The sequence below is a fragment of the Dipodomys spectabilis genome, unplaced genomic scaffold, assembly GCF_019054845.1.
Source record: "Dipodomys spectabilis isolate Male_0828 unplaced genomic scaffold, ASM1905484v1 ptg000107l, whole genome shotgun sequence".
Lineage (NCBI taxonomy): Eukaryota > Metazoa > Chordata > Mammalia > Rodentia > Heteromyidae > Dipodomys > Dipodomys spectabilis.
This window is the reverse complement of record NW_024870784.1, coordinates 3753629-3770243: the sequence shown is the minus strand read 5'-3', so window position 1 is coordinate 3770243 and position 16615 is coordinate 3753629. Positions and strand designations below refer to the sequence as shown.

Genomic DNA, 16615 nt, shown 5'->3' with positions numbered 1-16615 from the left:
GTGGAGCTGTGCCAAGTGGCAGAACACCAGCCTTGAGGGAAAAACAAGAAACAAACAAACAAAAAATAAAACTAAGAGACAACACCCAGGCCCTCAGTTCAAGCCCCAGTCCAGAAAAAAAGAAAAAGAAGGAGGAAGAGGAGGAGGAGGAGAAAGAAGAGGAGGAGGAGGAGGGGTAAGAGGAGGAGGAGGAGGAGCAGGAGGAGCAGGAGGAGGAGGGGGGGGAGGCAATGTGAGGCCCAGCGCAGGGGAAAGGCTGTGGGAGGAGGAGGCCTGGACTGTGCCCAGTGCTGGGGCTCAGGAGACATTCACGGGGCGTCACCATTGACAGGAGGGAGGTGTTGCTGGGAGAAGCCACGAACGAAGACAGGAGAAGCATGTGTGATGTGGCCGATGACCCCGAGCAGGGAGCTCCGAATGGACCGCTGGCCTGTGGGTGGGGACACAGGGCCCCACCTGCTGGCCCTAGGCCATTAGAGGGTGTGTCGGGAAGGACAGGACCCTGGGCAGGTGTCACGGGCCCTCTTGTTCCAGACTGTAGGAATGGCATTTCTGGTTGGTCTTGAATGTCTGCCCGGGCCGGGACGCTGCGGTCCACGGGGTATTTAACCCTCTATCCAAAGGGCACCTGTGCCCACGCACGCCGTGCTCCACAAGCGTGGTGAGTGTCTAGACAATCTCGTCTCGGATGCCCTGGCCCTGGAGCCTCCAGAGCCCGCGGGACGCAGGGCGAGGCGGGAGGGCCAAGTGTCCCTGCGGTGTCCGCCCTCCCCCCCTCTGTGAGCTGGCCCTGGCCACGGTCCACGCAGCGCGGCGCAGCGAGGTGGATGGGACTCGGGGTACGCTGCACCGTGAGTTGGGGTTGAAGCTGTGAGTTGTGGGCAGGGTGGCGGCTGGCAGTCATTTGTCTTGGAGGTTGTGAGGTCCTCATCAGCTGGGGGGGGGGAGGGGCGGGGGGGGGCTGAGCAAAGCTGAAGCCAGGCCAGTGGGGGGGGGGGGGGGAAGAGGGGAAAGAAGGGCGGACATTGTCCAGACAAGTCAGTCATCACAGCCCCTTCAGGAGAGGCCGCCCCCAGCGGGCCAGGGAGCCCCGAGGATGCTGAGGAGTTGGGTGGGGGGACAGTGAGCTCCTAGTGGTCCAGGGAGGGTGGGGTGAGGTGCTTGGGCGGCTGGGCCAAACACTCTGGTTCTCACTGGGTGTCAGTTGGGGACAGGGACTGAACCTGTGGGGAGCCCGTGCCACTGCCCACCTCCGCCTCATCGGACGCCTTTGTTTTTCCTGCAAAGGGGGCAGGCTGCGGTCAGAGCTTTGGGCTGGGCTGAGCTAGGCGCTGCACCCCGCGGCTCTCCACCCTGAGCCCCACCCCACCCCAATGCATTGTGTGAGGAAGAAGAAGCCAGAAAGAAAGGAAGAAAGAAAGGAGGGAGGGAGGGAGGGAGGGAAAGAAGGAAGGAAGGAAAGGAAGGAAGGAAGGAAGGAAAGGAAGGAAGGAAGGAAGGAAGGAAGGAAGGAAGGAAGGAAGGAAGGAAGGATGGAAGGAAGGAAGGAAAAAGGAAGAAAGGAAGGAAGAAAGAAAGAAAAAGAAAGGAGCAAGGAAAGAAAGAGAAAATGGGAGACGGGGATTGCATAATCTGATCCTCGAGTGAATCCTCCGGCCGTGAGCCCCAGGCAGGAGACCCAGGCAAAGCTGCAATAGAAGCGGGCTCAGGGCCTGGGGGGGCCCAGCCTTAGGCGCTCTGGGCTCTGGCGTTTGGCTTTTCACTCCCACCAAGAGGCTTCATTTCGGCTCTTTCCAAAGCCGCACATCTCCCAAGCAGAAGGCAGGAGGGGCAGCGCCCCAGCCTGGCGTGAGGCCGCACGGGGGGGGGGGGGGGGGGGCGGGGGGGGGAGAGCTGACCGTGTGCAAGGAACCTAACCCTCAGCGCACACCTCCCCTCTGCTGGCGCCGCTTTGCGGGGCTTTCGGGTTCTCACAGATATTATCTTTACATCTTCTAGAAGGCTCTGGAGGCTGCTGTGCAGGTGAGTCACAGGCACCCGAGCGGTCCTGTGATTAGCCAGGCCGAGGCGGCCGGCCCCGCCTCTCCCCTTACCTGGAGCCCTCTCACCTGCCAGTCTCCTAGGCTTTCTCTTTTTCTCACTCATCCAGACAACGGGATCATTGCCTCCTAAGGAATCCTCTGTTTTGGCTGGGAAGGTGGCTCAGTGGCAGAGCGCTTGCCTCGCAGGCTTGAGGCCCTGGGCTCGATTCCTCAGCACCACATAAAGTGGGAGCAACTCTGTGGCTCAAGTGCTAGCCTTGAGCAAAAACAGCTCAGGGGCAGTGGCCAGGCCCTGCGTTCCAGCCAAATCCTTTGTTTTTCTTATATGGGAAAAGATCTTCAAGTGTAAAAGTTAAGGTCTATACTAATGTCACTTTTATATGCTAATGTCCACCCTTGCTAACACAGGAGTCGGCCTTGCTGGGGTGTGTGTGTGTGTGTGTGTGTGTGTGTGTGTGTGTGTGTGTGTGTGTGTGTGTGTGTCTGGGGGGGGGGGAGCGGGCTTGAACTCAGGGCTTGGCACTGTCCCTTAGCTTTTTCACTCAAATGGCATTCTGCCATTTGAACCACAGCTCCACCTGTGACTTTTGGGTGGCTAGTTGGGAATGGGGGTCTCATAGACTTCCTTCCTGAGCTGGCTCTGAACTGTGATGTGATCTTTGGATTGCAGCCTCCTGAGTAGCTAGGATTACGGACTTTCTGGTGCTTTGGAGCCCAGACAGCCCGGCTGCCAGCTGATGGGCTAACTCACAGCCCGCTCTGCAGGACGCTGCGCGTGGATGCTGTTTGCGGGGTGTGGGGCAGGACCGCTGGCTGGCGTCACAGAGCCACGGGCCCTTTGCTGGAGACGCTCCGCTCCAGCTGCAGGGCCGAGTGTCCTCCCTCCTCTCCTGCTGGTGACCGTGAGAGGAGAGGAGGGAGGGCTGGAGCGGAACAGTCTCTCTGGCCACACAGGAACACCTCACGGCTTCTGCGGGTGGAGGGGGGGAGGAAACTGAGGCTCCGAGTCCAGCTCTGACTCCACAGGCCTCCACCCTTGCGCGCAGGAGAGCAGCAACGCTTTGGTTTTCAAATCTTCTCTTTAAGTCTGGTGGCTCACACCTGTAACCCTAGCTGCTCGGGAGGCTGAGATCTGAGATCACAGTGGCAGCCAGTCAAAGCAGGCGAATCCAAGAGACTCATGTCTTCAGTGAAAAAGTAAAAAGCCAGAAGTGGAGGTGTGGCTCAAGTGGTAGAGCACCACCAGCCTTGCTGGAAAAATGCTAAGGGGATGCATGAGGTCTTGCGTTCAAACCTCAGTACACACACACACACACACACACACACACACACACACACGCGCTTTTGGTAATGGCACACAGTGCAGTACAGACTCGCGGCAGGAGTTCAGATCGTCGTTTTCTCAGAAGCACGGACAGGGCTCATGAAAGCCTTGCACACACTGGGCTTCTGGGCGGCCCTGCTCGGCCCCTGTCGGGCAAGCAGAAGCGGAGAATCAGTCAGGCCGCTGTCAACTCCCATGCAGAAGCTGACATGGCCGTCTAGAGGTGGCTCTGAGACACTAGAAGTGGTCCCTCTCCCATGGCGGCTCCCTCCTGCCTCCCCCTCTCCCCCTCCCCCCAACCCCCCCTCCTCTCCCCCTCCCCCCCTCCCCTCTCCTCCTCCCCCCTCCCGTCTGTCTTCACCCTCCCTGGGAATCCTTCCCGCGGCCTCCCTGTGCCAGCGGCCTCCCTGTGCTGGTGGCCATGGCCCTTCCGCGTTATTCCAGTCCTGCCCTCCAGCTCACCCCTGCTGGGAAACCGGCCCTGACTCTCCCTCGGCCTCCCCAGCACGCCTTTCCACCGCCTTCCCCCTCCTCCGGCCTCACCCCCCCTTCCCTGTCCCCTCTTGTCTTCATCAGCCCCCCTAGAAAAATCTGACGCCTTCCACCCATCCTCCTGCCCCCTTGGGCCACGTGACACAGCCACGCGCTCTGGGGACAGACAGCCGGGGCCGAGGGTCAGCATGGGCCTTTGTGGCTCTGGCCTTACCCAGGCACGGAGGCTGCCCGCTCAGCCCCCACCCCCCAGAAACTTCACCCCTCCTCCACCGTCCTCCTCCCATGTGCTCTCGCTTCCCTTTTTTGTTTTGGGGTTTGTTTGTTTGTTTGTTTGTTTATTGCCAGTCCTGGGGCTTGAAGTTTCTTTTTGCTCAAGGCTAGCACTCTACCCCTGGAGCCACAGCGCTACTTCTGGCTTTCTTCTGTGTATGTGGTGCTGAGGAATCGAACCCAGGGCTTCATGCATGCGAGGAAGCGCTCTACCGCGGAGCCACCTTCCCAGCCCTGGTCTCGCTTCCTTTTCCACTGAGAGCAGAGGCACCCACGTTTGTCTGGTAGAGTTCACGGTCGCGTCTGCTGGCTCCTGAGCATCTGGGATGAGCCCACGCACCACGCTGTCCCCTCCGGCTTGTCACTGTCATCTGAGTTTCCCTTCTCCCGTCGCCATCCCAAAAGGCTCACACACGATGCAGTGCTCACACACGGTGCAGTGCTCACACACGGTGCGGTGCTCACACACGGTGCGGTGCTCACACACGGTGCAGTGCTCACACACGGTGCAGTGTTCACACACGATACAGGGCTCACACACGGTGCAGTGTTCACACATGGTGCAGTGCTCACACACGATGCAGGGCTCACACACGGTGCAGTGTTCACACATGGTGCAGTGTTCACACACCGGTGCAGTGCTCACACATGGGTGCGGTGCTCACACATGGTGCAGTGCTCATACACCGGTGTGGTGCTCACATACCGGTGTGGTGCTCACACACGGTGCGGTGCTCACACACCGGTGCAGTGCTCACACATGGTGCAGATCTCACACACAGTGCAGGGCTCACACACGGTGCAGTACTCACACACGGGTACAGTGCTCACACACGATGCAGTGCTCACACATGGTGCAGTCCTCACACACGGTGCAGTGCTCACACACGGTGCAGTGCTCACACACGGTGCAGTGCTCACACACCGGTGCAGTGCTCACACACGGTGCAGATCTCACACACGGTGCAGTGCTCACACACCAGTGCAGTGCTCACACATGGTGCAGTGCTCATACACCGGTGTAGTGCTCACACACGGTGCAGTGCTCACACATGGGTGCAGTGCTCACACACGGTGCAGTGCTCACACACCAGTGCAGTGCTCACACATGGTGCAGTGCTCATACACCGGTGTAGTGCTCACACACGGTGCAGTGCTCACACATGGGTGCAGTGCTCACACACAGTGCAGATCTCACACACGGTGCGGTGCTCACACACGGTGCGGTGCTCACACACGGGTGCAGTGCTCACACACAGGTGCGGTGCTCACACACGGGTGCAGTGCTCACACACGGTGCAGTGCTCACACACAGTGCAGTGCTCAAACACGGTGCAGTGCTCACACACGGTGCGGTGCTCACACACGGTGCAGTTCTCACACACGGGTGCAGTGCTCACACACGGTGCAGATCTGTTCATCTAGCCTTGCCTGCAGCAAAGCCACACAGGCAGAGGCGCGTTACCACGGAGTTCTGTTGTTGTTGTTGATGATGATGATGATGATGATGATGATGATGATGGTTAGAGGTTGTGGGTCATTTTGCCTTGGAACCCACTGGTAATTTCCTGAGGTCTGTGCGTCCCCGGGCCACCCAAGAGAAGATGTGTAAAATAGCACGCAGGATGCTAATGCTATCACAGTACGGGTCCCAGACATCGTAGGGCACGCTGGTTGGTGGCCATTTGTATGCTTCTCGGGTCACGGGGTACTCCTGAGGATCTGACAGCGGAACCTAGTTTGAGTGTCGGTGTTCAGTGATCTCCTTAAGAAGATAAAGAGAGGAGCCTTGGCAGGCGGAGTCCCGAGCTCCGGCTGTGTGTGGCTGGTGGCTGTCTTGTCGGTCATGGAAGGAGACGTTTGTGATCCATGAGATGCCCGTGAGGTTGAGAAGTGTCCTCTCGTCCCATCCCTGAACTCTCCCGGCCAGGCGTTCTGGTGCTCCAAAGTCCGCCTCATTTCCGAGTCCTTGGACAGACCCCTGGGCCTCCTGTCCTGGGCTCCCTGTCTGTTCTGTCTTGAGCACAGAGTCACGCCACCGGAACTGCGCTTATCCGCGTCTCCACGCCTACCAGCTACTGCAGCTCCCTCCACAGCTCAGTGCTCCGTTACTTGACCAATCCCATCACGCGGCTTGGCCAGTGGGTCCCAGGCTCTGAAGTGTTAACTCTGTCCTCATCACCCCCTCGGGGCCTCCCTTCTCTCGCAGTCATTTCTTTTGCTTCAATGGGCTGGTCCTCCTCATCACCCCGCTACCCCCAGAGTCAGCTCCTGGGGCCCAGAGTCTCTCCCTCGGAGAGACCCAGGACTTCATCCAGACCCAGGACTTCAAGTCCATCTCCACACCAATGGTCTCCAATGAATCTCTGAGATCATTTGAGTTCAAATCCCTGCCCTGAATTCACACTTATGTGTCCAACTACCATTGTCTCCATGGGTGAGCACAGACAGCTCAAGCTATATGCACCAACAATGCCTCTTTTCTGCTTTTCTCCTGTATTAGTCAAGGTGCTCCAAAGAAAGAGAACCAAGAAGATACAGAGATCTAAGCATGCCCCAGTGGCTCACGCCTACCGTCCTAGCTGCTCAGGAGGCTGAGATCTGAGCATCATAGTTTGAAGCCAGCCTGGCCAGGAAAGTCTGCAAGACTCTTAGCTCCAATTAACCACCAAGAAGCCCAATGTAGAGCTGTGGCTCAAGTGGTAGAGCACCAACCTCGAGCAAAAAAAAAAAAAAAAGCTGAGGGATGGCACCCAGGCTCTGAGTTCAAGTTCCGGTGCTGGCACCCCTCCCCCACACACAGAGAGAGATATGCAAATAGATGTGGAATCTGCATCACTTATGCTGGTTGTAAGGAATTGTCTTACATGATTATGGAGGCTGGCAAACCCAAACTCCTCCCAGTAACTGAGTGTGCCAGAGCCTTGACCTTTGACTTCTCAGCCTCCAAAGTTGTGAGAAAATAATTTTGTGTAGCTCACATCACCCGGTCTACGGTTCTTGGTATGGCACCTGGAGCTAACTAAGACACCGGTCATTTTATGCTGTTCGTGCCTTCAGTTGGGTGCAGCCCAACCAGGGAGGGCTCAACATCCATCCACTGACTTAAAGGTTAATTCCATCTCCAGCACCATCTCAAAGACAAACAAAAGGCTGGGCCCGATATCTGGGCAGCCCATGGCCCAGGCAAGTTTCCTCATAAAATTAACCACCGTCGCCTCAAATCCAGATCTTCTCTTCTTTCTGGCTACTGTCTTCACTGTCCAAATACATGGCACGGCCACTTTTCCAGTGGCCCAAGGCAAGAGAAGTTGCTGCCTATTTCTTACCTCACAGCTACACCACTGAAAACTCCTACCAGCCTCACCTCCCAATGTGTTCCAAACCAGCCTGTTCTCAGCAGCTAGCCTTGTAGTGACACTCCCGGCCCCATCTTCTTTCCATCTCTTTCCTAGGAGTTACAGTGGCCAACTCTCTGGTGTCTGATTTCAGCCTAGGTGAGACTTTGAACAAGTTGCTTGAACTCTCCCAACCTCAGTTTCTCCACCTGTCAATGAGGATAGCAATTTACACACTGTCGATTTGTTTCAGAAAAATATTAAACACCCGTGAAACACCTTGCACTAGTTTGACGTACCATAAACACTCCGTAAATTTAGCCGGGATTGTTTCTACTCTTATCATTAATACCTAATAGCCTTTTAACACCTAGACTCAAAACGAGTTGACAAAAATGAGACTTTAAACATTTCACAGGGTCTCTGTTCAGAGTTAGTAAATCTTTTTTCATAGGTTTTGGTTGACGTCACACTCATAGCTATGGAACTATATACAATGTCCACATAAAACTTTTTCAGAAGCATACAGAATTCACCGCATAATTGTCTCATTTATGGAGTTTCCCACCCAGCTGTGACAGTGTCCTGCTGCTTGGTTGGGGTTATTTTTTCCTTCTGTTTTGCTGTAAGTCTTAACTAAAAGGAGGCCCCACTGAGCTCTGCTAGATTTCGAAGCTACAGCCTCGGCCAGCCTTCGGAGTCACCTTATCCAATCCTGGCTACATCCCAAACCTGAGAGTTTTTTTTTTTTTATGGCCTATGAAACACGTTGATTTAAGAAAACCAGACATCCAGACTGAAAAGGCCAACCACCAACTGGTGTGGCCCAGCCGGCCCGCAGGCTGCAGAGCCCTGCCTCAGGCCCTTTGTTGAGTGGGTGAATTCCTACGCTTCTTAAATGAGGACAGGCCCAGTCATTTGATCGTGGTGTGGCCGCTCAGTACCTATCAGCAGAGCTCACTTTTGAACTTCAACTCTAGATAGCACCCAGGCCCAGAGTTCAAGCCCCACGACTGACAAACAAAAAAAGAGAAAGAAAAAAAAAAAAAAAGAACTTCAACTCTGTTGAGATCCTTCCTGGATCCTTCCTTCTGCCCTTTGGGACAGGAAGCTGACCCCAGCGTGGCTTTCTGTGGTGACAAAGGTGAGGCCACCAGGCTGTGTGGAATGGCAGGGGACTCGCTTCCTGTACTCAGACAGATCTGAGCGCTTTTTTGCTGTGACTTCCCGGATTACCGTAGCTACTTTGCTGTGGATATGTCCTGGGGCCATAACAAAGAGCCACAGCATGGCTGAACCACAGAAGCGATGCCCTCACAGTTCTAGAGACTAGACATCCAAAATCCAGGAGGGATCTGGGAGAGGATCTACACCAAGCCTCTTTCCTAGCTTCTGGTAGCTGCTAGCAAAATATGGTGTTCTTGGCTCCGAGTTCAGCCTCCAGGTCCTCACTGTTCTTTTATTTCTCTCTCTCTTAAGTGGTCGGAATTTTCTGCCATTGATGGCTGACCCTGTGGGCCGAGTCCGCCTCGCATAGCCTTTGTGGCTCCTGGGCCGGCAGAGTGGGAAAGGGTTTCAGCTCTGCAGCAGGCGACGCTGCTAGTGTTGCAGCTTCCCCTCCCTCAGGTCTTACCTCAGGAATTCAGTGAATGAAGTGAATGTGAAGAACTTCATTCAGAAGTATCTTTCAGGGCTGGGAAGGTGGCTCAGTGGTAGAGCGCTTGCCTCACATGCATGAGGCCCTGGGTTCCATTCCTCAGCACCACGTACGCAGAAAAAGCCGGAAGTGGTGCTGTGGCTCAAGTGGTAGAGCACTAGCCTTGAGCTGAAGAGCTGAGGGACAGCGCCCAGGCCCAGAGTTCAAGTCCCATGATCAGCCAAACAACAACAATAAAAGTATCTTTCATCCTGTGTGTCTCTGTTCTGTCTGTCCATCATCATGGTCTTCTACCTTCTCTCCACCCCAGATAGCTCTCTCTAGGTGGTTTTGAACCTAGGGTTTCTTATAACTTGGGCTGTGCTCTGATTGGATGCCCTTATTTTGTTTTTGGTTTGTTTGTTTGTTTTTGTTGGTCATAGGGCTTGAACTCTGGGCTTGGGCGCTGTCCCTGCGCTTTTCAAGGCGAGCACTCTACTGCTTGAGCCCCAGTGCCACTTCTGGTTGCCCTTATTTTAGAAGGGGGCCCTTTATTGGTTGGACCCCACAATACTCTGATTGGTTCATTCCTAACCAGGTCCCTTTCTCCAAGGTCACAGGAATGTTATGGAAAGTAGAAGGGGCTGGAGAGGGATAGAGGCAAGATTTTCCAAAATAATGAGTCTTCTGCATCTGGTTTTGGCTTGCTAGGCCAACATGCTGTCCAGAGCCCTGGGTCCTGACTGACTCAAAAAGACATCTGTCTTGTGGGCTAGGGGCCTGCCCTCTTCCAGAGCAGACTCCTCTGTAATCACATGCCCCGTGACCCTACTGCCAACTGGCCTGGGGGTTAGGACTTCAATGGGCATACTTTGGAGAACATAATTCAACCCTCCACTTAAAACTTTGTCACAGAACACTTAACAGTCCTAAGCCCAGTGCCCGTGGCTCCTGCCTGTCATCCTAGCTACTCAGGAGGCTACGATCTGAGAACCATTGTTCAAAGCCAGCCTGGCAGGAAAGTCATGAGACTCTCATCTCCAATTAACCACCAAAAACCTGGAAATAGAGTGAAATATAGAGCTGTGGCTAGAGCACTAGCTAGGACCAGGAGAAAAAGATACTAACAATCACTCACCCCTTTTTTTTTCTTGTTCTTTTTTGCCAGTCCTGGGGCTTGAACTCTGGAACCTGGGCACTATCCCTGAGCTTCTTTTGCTCAAGGCTAGCGCTCTACCTCCTGAGCTACGGCGCCACTTGCAGCTTTTTCTGTGTTTGTGGTGCAAAGGAATCGCACCCAGGACTTCATGCTCGGCAAGCACTCTATCACTGAGCCACCTTCCCGGTCCTCACTCACCCTTTTAAAATGATCCCTGTCACCCTGTGGGGTGAGGACTTTCTAGTACCTTTTTTCTCCTAAGGCAGATATTTTTTTAGTCATCTGAGCCATGAAACATGAAAATTAACATCCTAAACTCTATGCAACAATTTTGGGAGTAAAAAATAGCTATGAAAAGAGCTCCATGAATATTTTGCTAAAGGAAATTCAATTTGTTTCCTTTAAAAGATGCAGATCTGGGCTGGGAAGGTGGCTCAGTGGCAGAGTGCTTGCCTTGAGCTGAAGAGCTGAGGGACAGTGCCCAGACCCAGAGTTCAGGCCCCACGTCCAGCAAAAAATAAAATAAAATAAAAGATGCAGATCTCCCACATTTGTAGAGAATTCTAATGGAACTAGATGAGTTGAAAGGAGAGCTAACACCTCCTGGAAAAGGCTTTAGAATTTCTGTGCTCACAGTGACTTGACTTTGTCATTTTCAGTAAATCAAGACTTTCCCCTAGAAGAGCTTGTAATGAAAAATAGAGGTGTGTACTACTGTGGTGCGAAGTAAGTTCTAATCATCTAACTGTCCTGTCTCTACCTCTCATGGAGACGCTACAGGAAAGTAGTATGAATAGCAAATAATAATAATAACAACAAAAACCTCCTTATAAACTTAAAATATAGATGCCTGCCAGTCTGAAAAGTAACCCAAGGAAAGTTACAGAAAATTTGGAACCGTGATGAAGGAAACTTCATTTGTAGAGCCAAAAACCCACACAATAGCCCATCCTGAATTCATGCAAAATGATTTTTCCAAGGTATTACTCGATGGTTTTTTTCATATTTCACATCTATTTGTGCATCCAGATGTGCTCAACTAGCATCTGCCAAGCCCACCTAAGCTTGTAGGAAAGAAGCCCAGCTGCTTCATGCATTCATTAGAAACCCAGGCCCCCAACATGGCCCCAGAGTGCGCTACTCAGTTATTTCTCTCCCATAGAGCACAAACATTATTTTCCTCTTTTGTTGTTGGGTGGTTTTGCTAAACTCACTGAAGGAGATGAGTCCAAATAGCCTTGGGTTTATCTTTGTTCCCAAATCTGAGCACTTAGGAAATATCTAATGAGCACGTAGGAAATATCTAAAGGACCAAGAAGCGGTGGCTTGGGGCAGGGAAAACACAGGTGTTTGAACCAGAGATTTCCTTGAAATCGCTGAACGCCAGCGTTGAAGCCGCTCTGTGTTCTCTGAGGCGACAGTAGCCTTGTCCACTGCAAGGCAGCTCTTCCATTTGTTCTGTTAAAGTTAGAAGGACAAATCCAGAATGAAGCCATGTCCTACAGTGGACTCAACAAGTAGGTAGACAGGGTTGTAGGCAGTGGGCAGCTTCCACAATTGAGGACCGTTTGCAAGGGAGGAGGGACAGCCAATGGGAAGACCCCTGAGGGATGAGGGACATCTACAAACAGCCAATGGGGAGACCTCTGAGGGATGACTAACAACTACAAGTAGCCAATAGGGAGACCTTGAGAAGCATAGAAGGGTGAGAATCCAACATCCTCCTGGCTCCCCATCCACAACCATCCAAGAAGCTGAATGGTGGGAAGGGCTGAACACTGTCCCACAGGGCGGGACAGAGGAGGCCGGAAGACAGGATAATGTGTGCAGGGACATTGGACAGTGGACGGTCAGAAGGCGGGAGTGTGCCCTGGCTCTCGGCACATCAGATCCTTTGTGTTGGCCGGGTCACTCCCCACCGGTGATTGCTACTGCGATCAGATGATGCTTCATTTGGACATGAAACTGGCAGGCAGGCAAAATAAGTGAACTCCACTGCCTGCTAAGAAGCCTTAATTTATATATATGTGTGTGTGTGTATGTATGTTTCCTTTAAAAAAAAAAAAAAGTAACTCACAGGCTATAGAAGAAAGAGACGACATAAAAGTTTATATGGAAAAACATACTCACCCTCCAGAGCTGGTGCTCATAAAACCAGATCCAGTCTCGGGGTCACGGGCCGCTGTGGGGCTTTTCCTAGCTGCCCTTCACAGATTTTCACGTTCATTTACAGCCGGGCAGCACAGGTCGGGCCTCTGCTGGCGCTGGCCTGAGGCTCACCCACCCTCAGGAGCCATCACCTTTGTGCTCATTTTACTTTGCATGTTGTATTTTCTTCCTTTGTGTTCGTCTTTCTTTCTTTCTCACTTTTTATTCGTTTGTTTACTAGCCTTTCTTTTTTCACTTTTTAGTATTGTGTTCTATATGTTCATCCTGCCTGGAGCCAGCCTTAGCAGTCTGCTACCTATGCCACCTCCACAGCTGGGATGAGAGGCGTGTGTCATTACACTCAGCTTTTTTTAATTGGTTGAGATGAGGTCTTGTTCACCTCCCTCCCATGCCCCCCTCCCCAAGGCTGATATCAAACCAGTGTCACCAGTCTCCACCTTCTGAGTAGCTGCAACTACGAGAGGTGCTATTGTGCTCACCGAGCTTTTTGTCAGGCACCCTTGACACAGGGGGACGCTCCGCACCCCCAGCCCCCCTCCCCCCTTGTAGGACAGCCGGCTGCAAATGTGCCCTTTCCCAGAAGCACTTGTTGCAAAACTTGCCCTAAATCCCATTCAGAGGGAAGCAAAGCCTCCAGGGCCCTGCTTTCTGGACCGTGCACCCACGCGTGCAAGGCCAGCGTTTATTCACCCTGGATCCTGCCCCCCCCCCCATGCTTACAATCATATTTGTTTCAGACCCATATCTCGCTAGCAAATGCACACACACACACACACACACACACACACACACACACACACGGCCACCCGAGTCAGCCTGACCTGTGGCTGGCTCTGGCCAGGCTACTTCCTGCGCACACAGCCCCGCGGGAGCACCGCGCCACAGCGCGGGAGCACTGCCCCGCGGCTCCCGGGAGATGCGTGCAAGGAGGGCTGTTTTTCCAGGGAATGGTGCCCACCTGAAAAGTCGTTACTCAGAAGTTGAGCTATTTCCTGATGCCCGCAGGGGGCAGGAGGGGGAGCTGGGGGGCTCATTCACCCTCACTTCTTAAATTAGCAAGTCCTGACAGCCCATGTTTAAAAATAGCAAGCTAATGGCTCCTAAAATTAGCCCTCATTGCTTTCCACAAATGCTCTGCCCTCCGGCGCCCCCGCAGCCCTGCCGTCTGCTAAGCTGCGGTCCGGCCTGGCTTCCCGCATCCCCAGCCTGCTGCCTGACCTTGCAGGGGGAGGCGTGGTGGGACCCCCCTCCCGCCTCCCCATCGGTGGAGGCTGCCCCCTCCCAGGCACCGCAGAGCACCCCCTCCCCCGCCCCACAGCTTGGGGTTGTGCTGCTGCCTCTCCATCCTTAGCCCCAAGCCCCTGGCGTAGGCCCCAGCTCCCGAAACGTCTACAGAAGGATCGCTGTGGTGGGACAGCTTTAGGGTGAAGATTCGACGCCCCAGAGTGTCCCCCTAAGCTCTGGCTGAATGGAGGAAGGCTGTGTCTTAGAGACAGTGGGAGGCCAGGCCCGCGGTGTTCGCTCCCTGCCCAGCCTGTCCCCTCTGTGAAGATGGGGTGACAACCGCCCTGTCTCCCCGCGGGGAGAGAATCAGATGCTGTGCTCTCCGCGGCCAGGACCAATAACCAGGACTGCGCGTGTGCGCCTGCCGGGGGCCGAGAGCGGGGACAGGCCCACCCGCGGCCCCCGCTGCACAGGCTGGCCGGCCTCCATGCAGTGACCAGGGGAAGGCTGCCCGGTGCGGCCTCCGGGAGGCAGGAGCAAGAACGCAGTTCAAAGTCAGCCTAGGCAGGAAAGTCCGTGAGACTCTTAGCTCCAGTGAACCACCAAAAAGCCAGAAGGGGAGCTGTGCATCAAGGAGTAGAGCGCTAACCTTGAGCACAAAAGCGCAGGGACAGCGCCCAGGCCTAAGTTCAAGCCTCACAACCAACCAATAAGAAGGGGGAGACAGGAAGGAAGGAAGGAAGGAAGGAAGGAAGGAAGGAAGGAAGGAAGGAAGGAAGGAAGGAAGGAAGGAAGGAAGGAAGGAAGGGAGGGAGGGAGGGAGGGAGGGGGGGAGGGAGGGAGGGAGGGAGAGAGGATGAGAATGGAAGCCAGTGTCTGGGTCTGGGAGCTAGCGTGTGAATTCAGGCAGGCGCGGCAGTGGTAGAGATGAGCTGGGCCCCGTGGGACGACGCCATCCACCTTAGCTCCTCCGTAGCCACCTTCCGCCATCTTCAGGGGTGCAGACATTGACCCCTGCCCCGTTAAACAGGGAGAGCTGGGGCTGAGAAGGTATGGGTACTTAAAACACCTTGCCCTTTCCTTTCCCCTCCATTTCCTCTTTCCTCCCCTCCCCTCCCCTCCCTCCCCCCCTCCCCCCCTAGCATTCTATTCCACGCACCTCCCCCAGGGGCTCTGTCCCCGCCCCCACTCGGGGCTTTGGCTGTGTTTGAAACCTGAAGTCTCATCTCCACCATCAGGCAGGGTCTCTGTCTGGGACAGCGCTGTCTCCAGGCTGGGGGGAGAGGAGCGAGGGGGAGGGGCGGGGGGAGAGGAGGGGCGGGGGGGAGGGACAGCTGTCCCTTGACAGGCACTCAAGACTGTTTCAAGGATGTCACAGTCTAGAATAACTGTTCCTGGTGATTACAGACCAGACGGAAGGCAGGGAGATTGCCCTGTAGCCAAAGTCCTTGAGGACAAACAGAAGGTAGAACTTCCCACCTAGGACTCCCATGAGTAAGTGCCAGAAGCCAGAAACTGGGGCTCTGCGATATCCTTCCCTGAGGTCCTCAGAATGTGAAGGCCACTGAGATCTACTGTGCACCCCTCCCTCCCCCAGCCCGGGTCTGCCCTTCCAGGGAAAGTAGCTCACCCCCCCCCCCATGTCAATCCTAGGAGCAATTTTCCAGGCTATGTTAATGCTCATTCCAGGCAACTATGCAAAAGCCAGAAAGAAAAGCACCGAGATAATGTTTAACCCGCGTCCTCTCTCTCCCGCCCCTCTCGGCTTTATTAGGACCTTGGCGGTTGTTGGAGGAGCAGCAGCGCTGTGATTCCGGGGTACCAGGGCGCGGCCAGGCCCGGTTAGTGCCCCCCCACACCTCTACCCCGGCATGGCCAGCTCGGCCGTGCAGCTCCTGGGCTTCCTGCTCAGCTTCCTGGGTCTGGTGGGCACGCTCATTACCACCATCCTGCCACACTGGCGGAGGACGGCGCACGTGGGCACCAACATCCTGACGGCTGTGTCCTACCTGAAGGGGCTGTGGATGGAGTGCGTGTGGCACAGTACGGGCATCTACCAGTGCCAGATCTACCGCTCGCTGCTGGCGCTGCCTCGAGACCTGCAGGCGGCCCGGGCCCTCATGGTCATCTCGTGCCTGCTGTCCGGCCTGGCCTGCGCCTGCGCCGTGGTGGGCATGAAGTGCACACGCTGTGCCAAGGGCACGCCGGCCAAGGCCACGTTCGCCGCGCTGGGCGGCGGCCTCTTCCTGCTGGCCGGCCTGCTCTGCATGGTGGCCGTGGCCTGGACCACCCACGACGTGGTGCAGAATTTCTACAACCCCCTGCTGCCCAGCGGCATGAAGTTCGAGATCGGCCAGGCCCTCTACCTGGGTTTCATCGCCGCCTCCCTCTCGCTCATCGGTGGCACCCTGCTCTGTCTGGCCTGCCAGGAAGACGCCCCCTACAGGCTGTACCGAGGCCCGCCCAGGCCCGCCACCACCGCCGCGCCCGCCTACCACCCCCCGGCCGCCTACAAGGACAACCGGGCCCCCTCTGTGGCCTCAGCGTCCCACAGCGGGTACAGGCTGAACGACTATGTGTGAGTGACCCCTGGGGCCTGACCCTCTCCAGGAGGCCCTCTGGGCTGCTGGACACCCCCCCCCCCCCCCCACACACACACACACTCTGCCCTGGACTCTCACTGGCACAGAGGCTCTGTTTACTGTTGGGCTGTTCGTGAGTCCAAAGAAATACTATGCACGTGAGAAAACGTGGCCCGGGCAGGAGGGGAGAGGAGGAAAGGAGAACGCGGCGTATACCAAAGACTTTCAAAACCCACCTTGCTGTTTTGTATTTATTCTACCTATTTATGTGGTCAGAACACCTGCTCAATAAAGGGGAGTTTGGCCACGAGCTGTGTACAGGATAAGACTCAGCGCTGGGCAAGGGCTGTTTGTGAACTAGACGGCGGTAGTTTCC

General features: G+C 55.1%; 1 protein-coding gene across 1 annotated transcript; it reads left to right on the top strand.

The window, feature by feature from the left end:
* The first annotated feature begins 774 nt into the window (after positions 1 to 774).
* Positions 775 to 16289, top strand: Cldn14 (claudin 14). The gene is made up of 2 exons (XM_042687329.1): positions 775 to 851; positions 15432 to 16289. The coding sequence occupies exon 2, from the start codon at positions 15529 to 15531 to the stop codon at positions 16237 to 16239; it is 711 nt and encodes a 236-aa protein (XP_042543263.1). The 5' UTR covers positions 775 to 851; positions 15432 to 15528; the 3' UTR covers positions 16240 to 16289.
* The last annotated feature ends 326 nt before the right edge of the window (positions 16290 to 16615 follow it).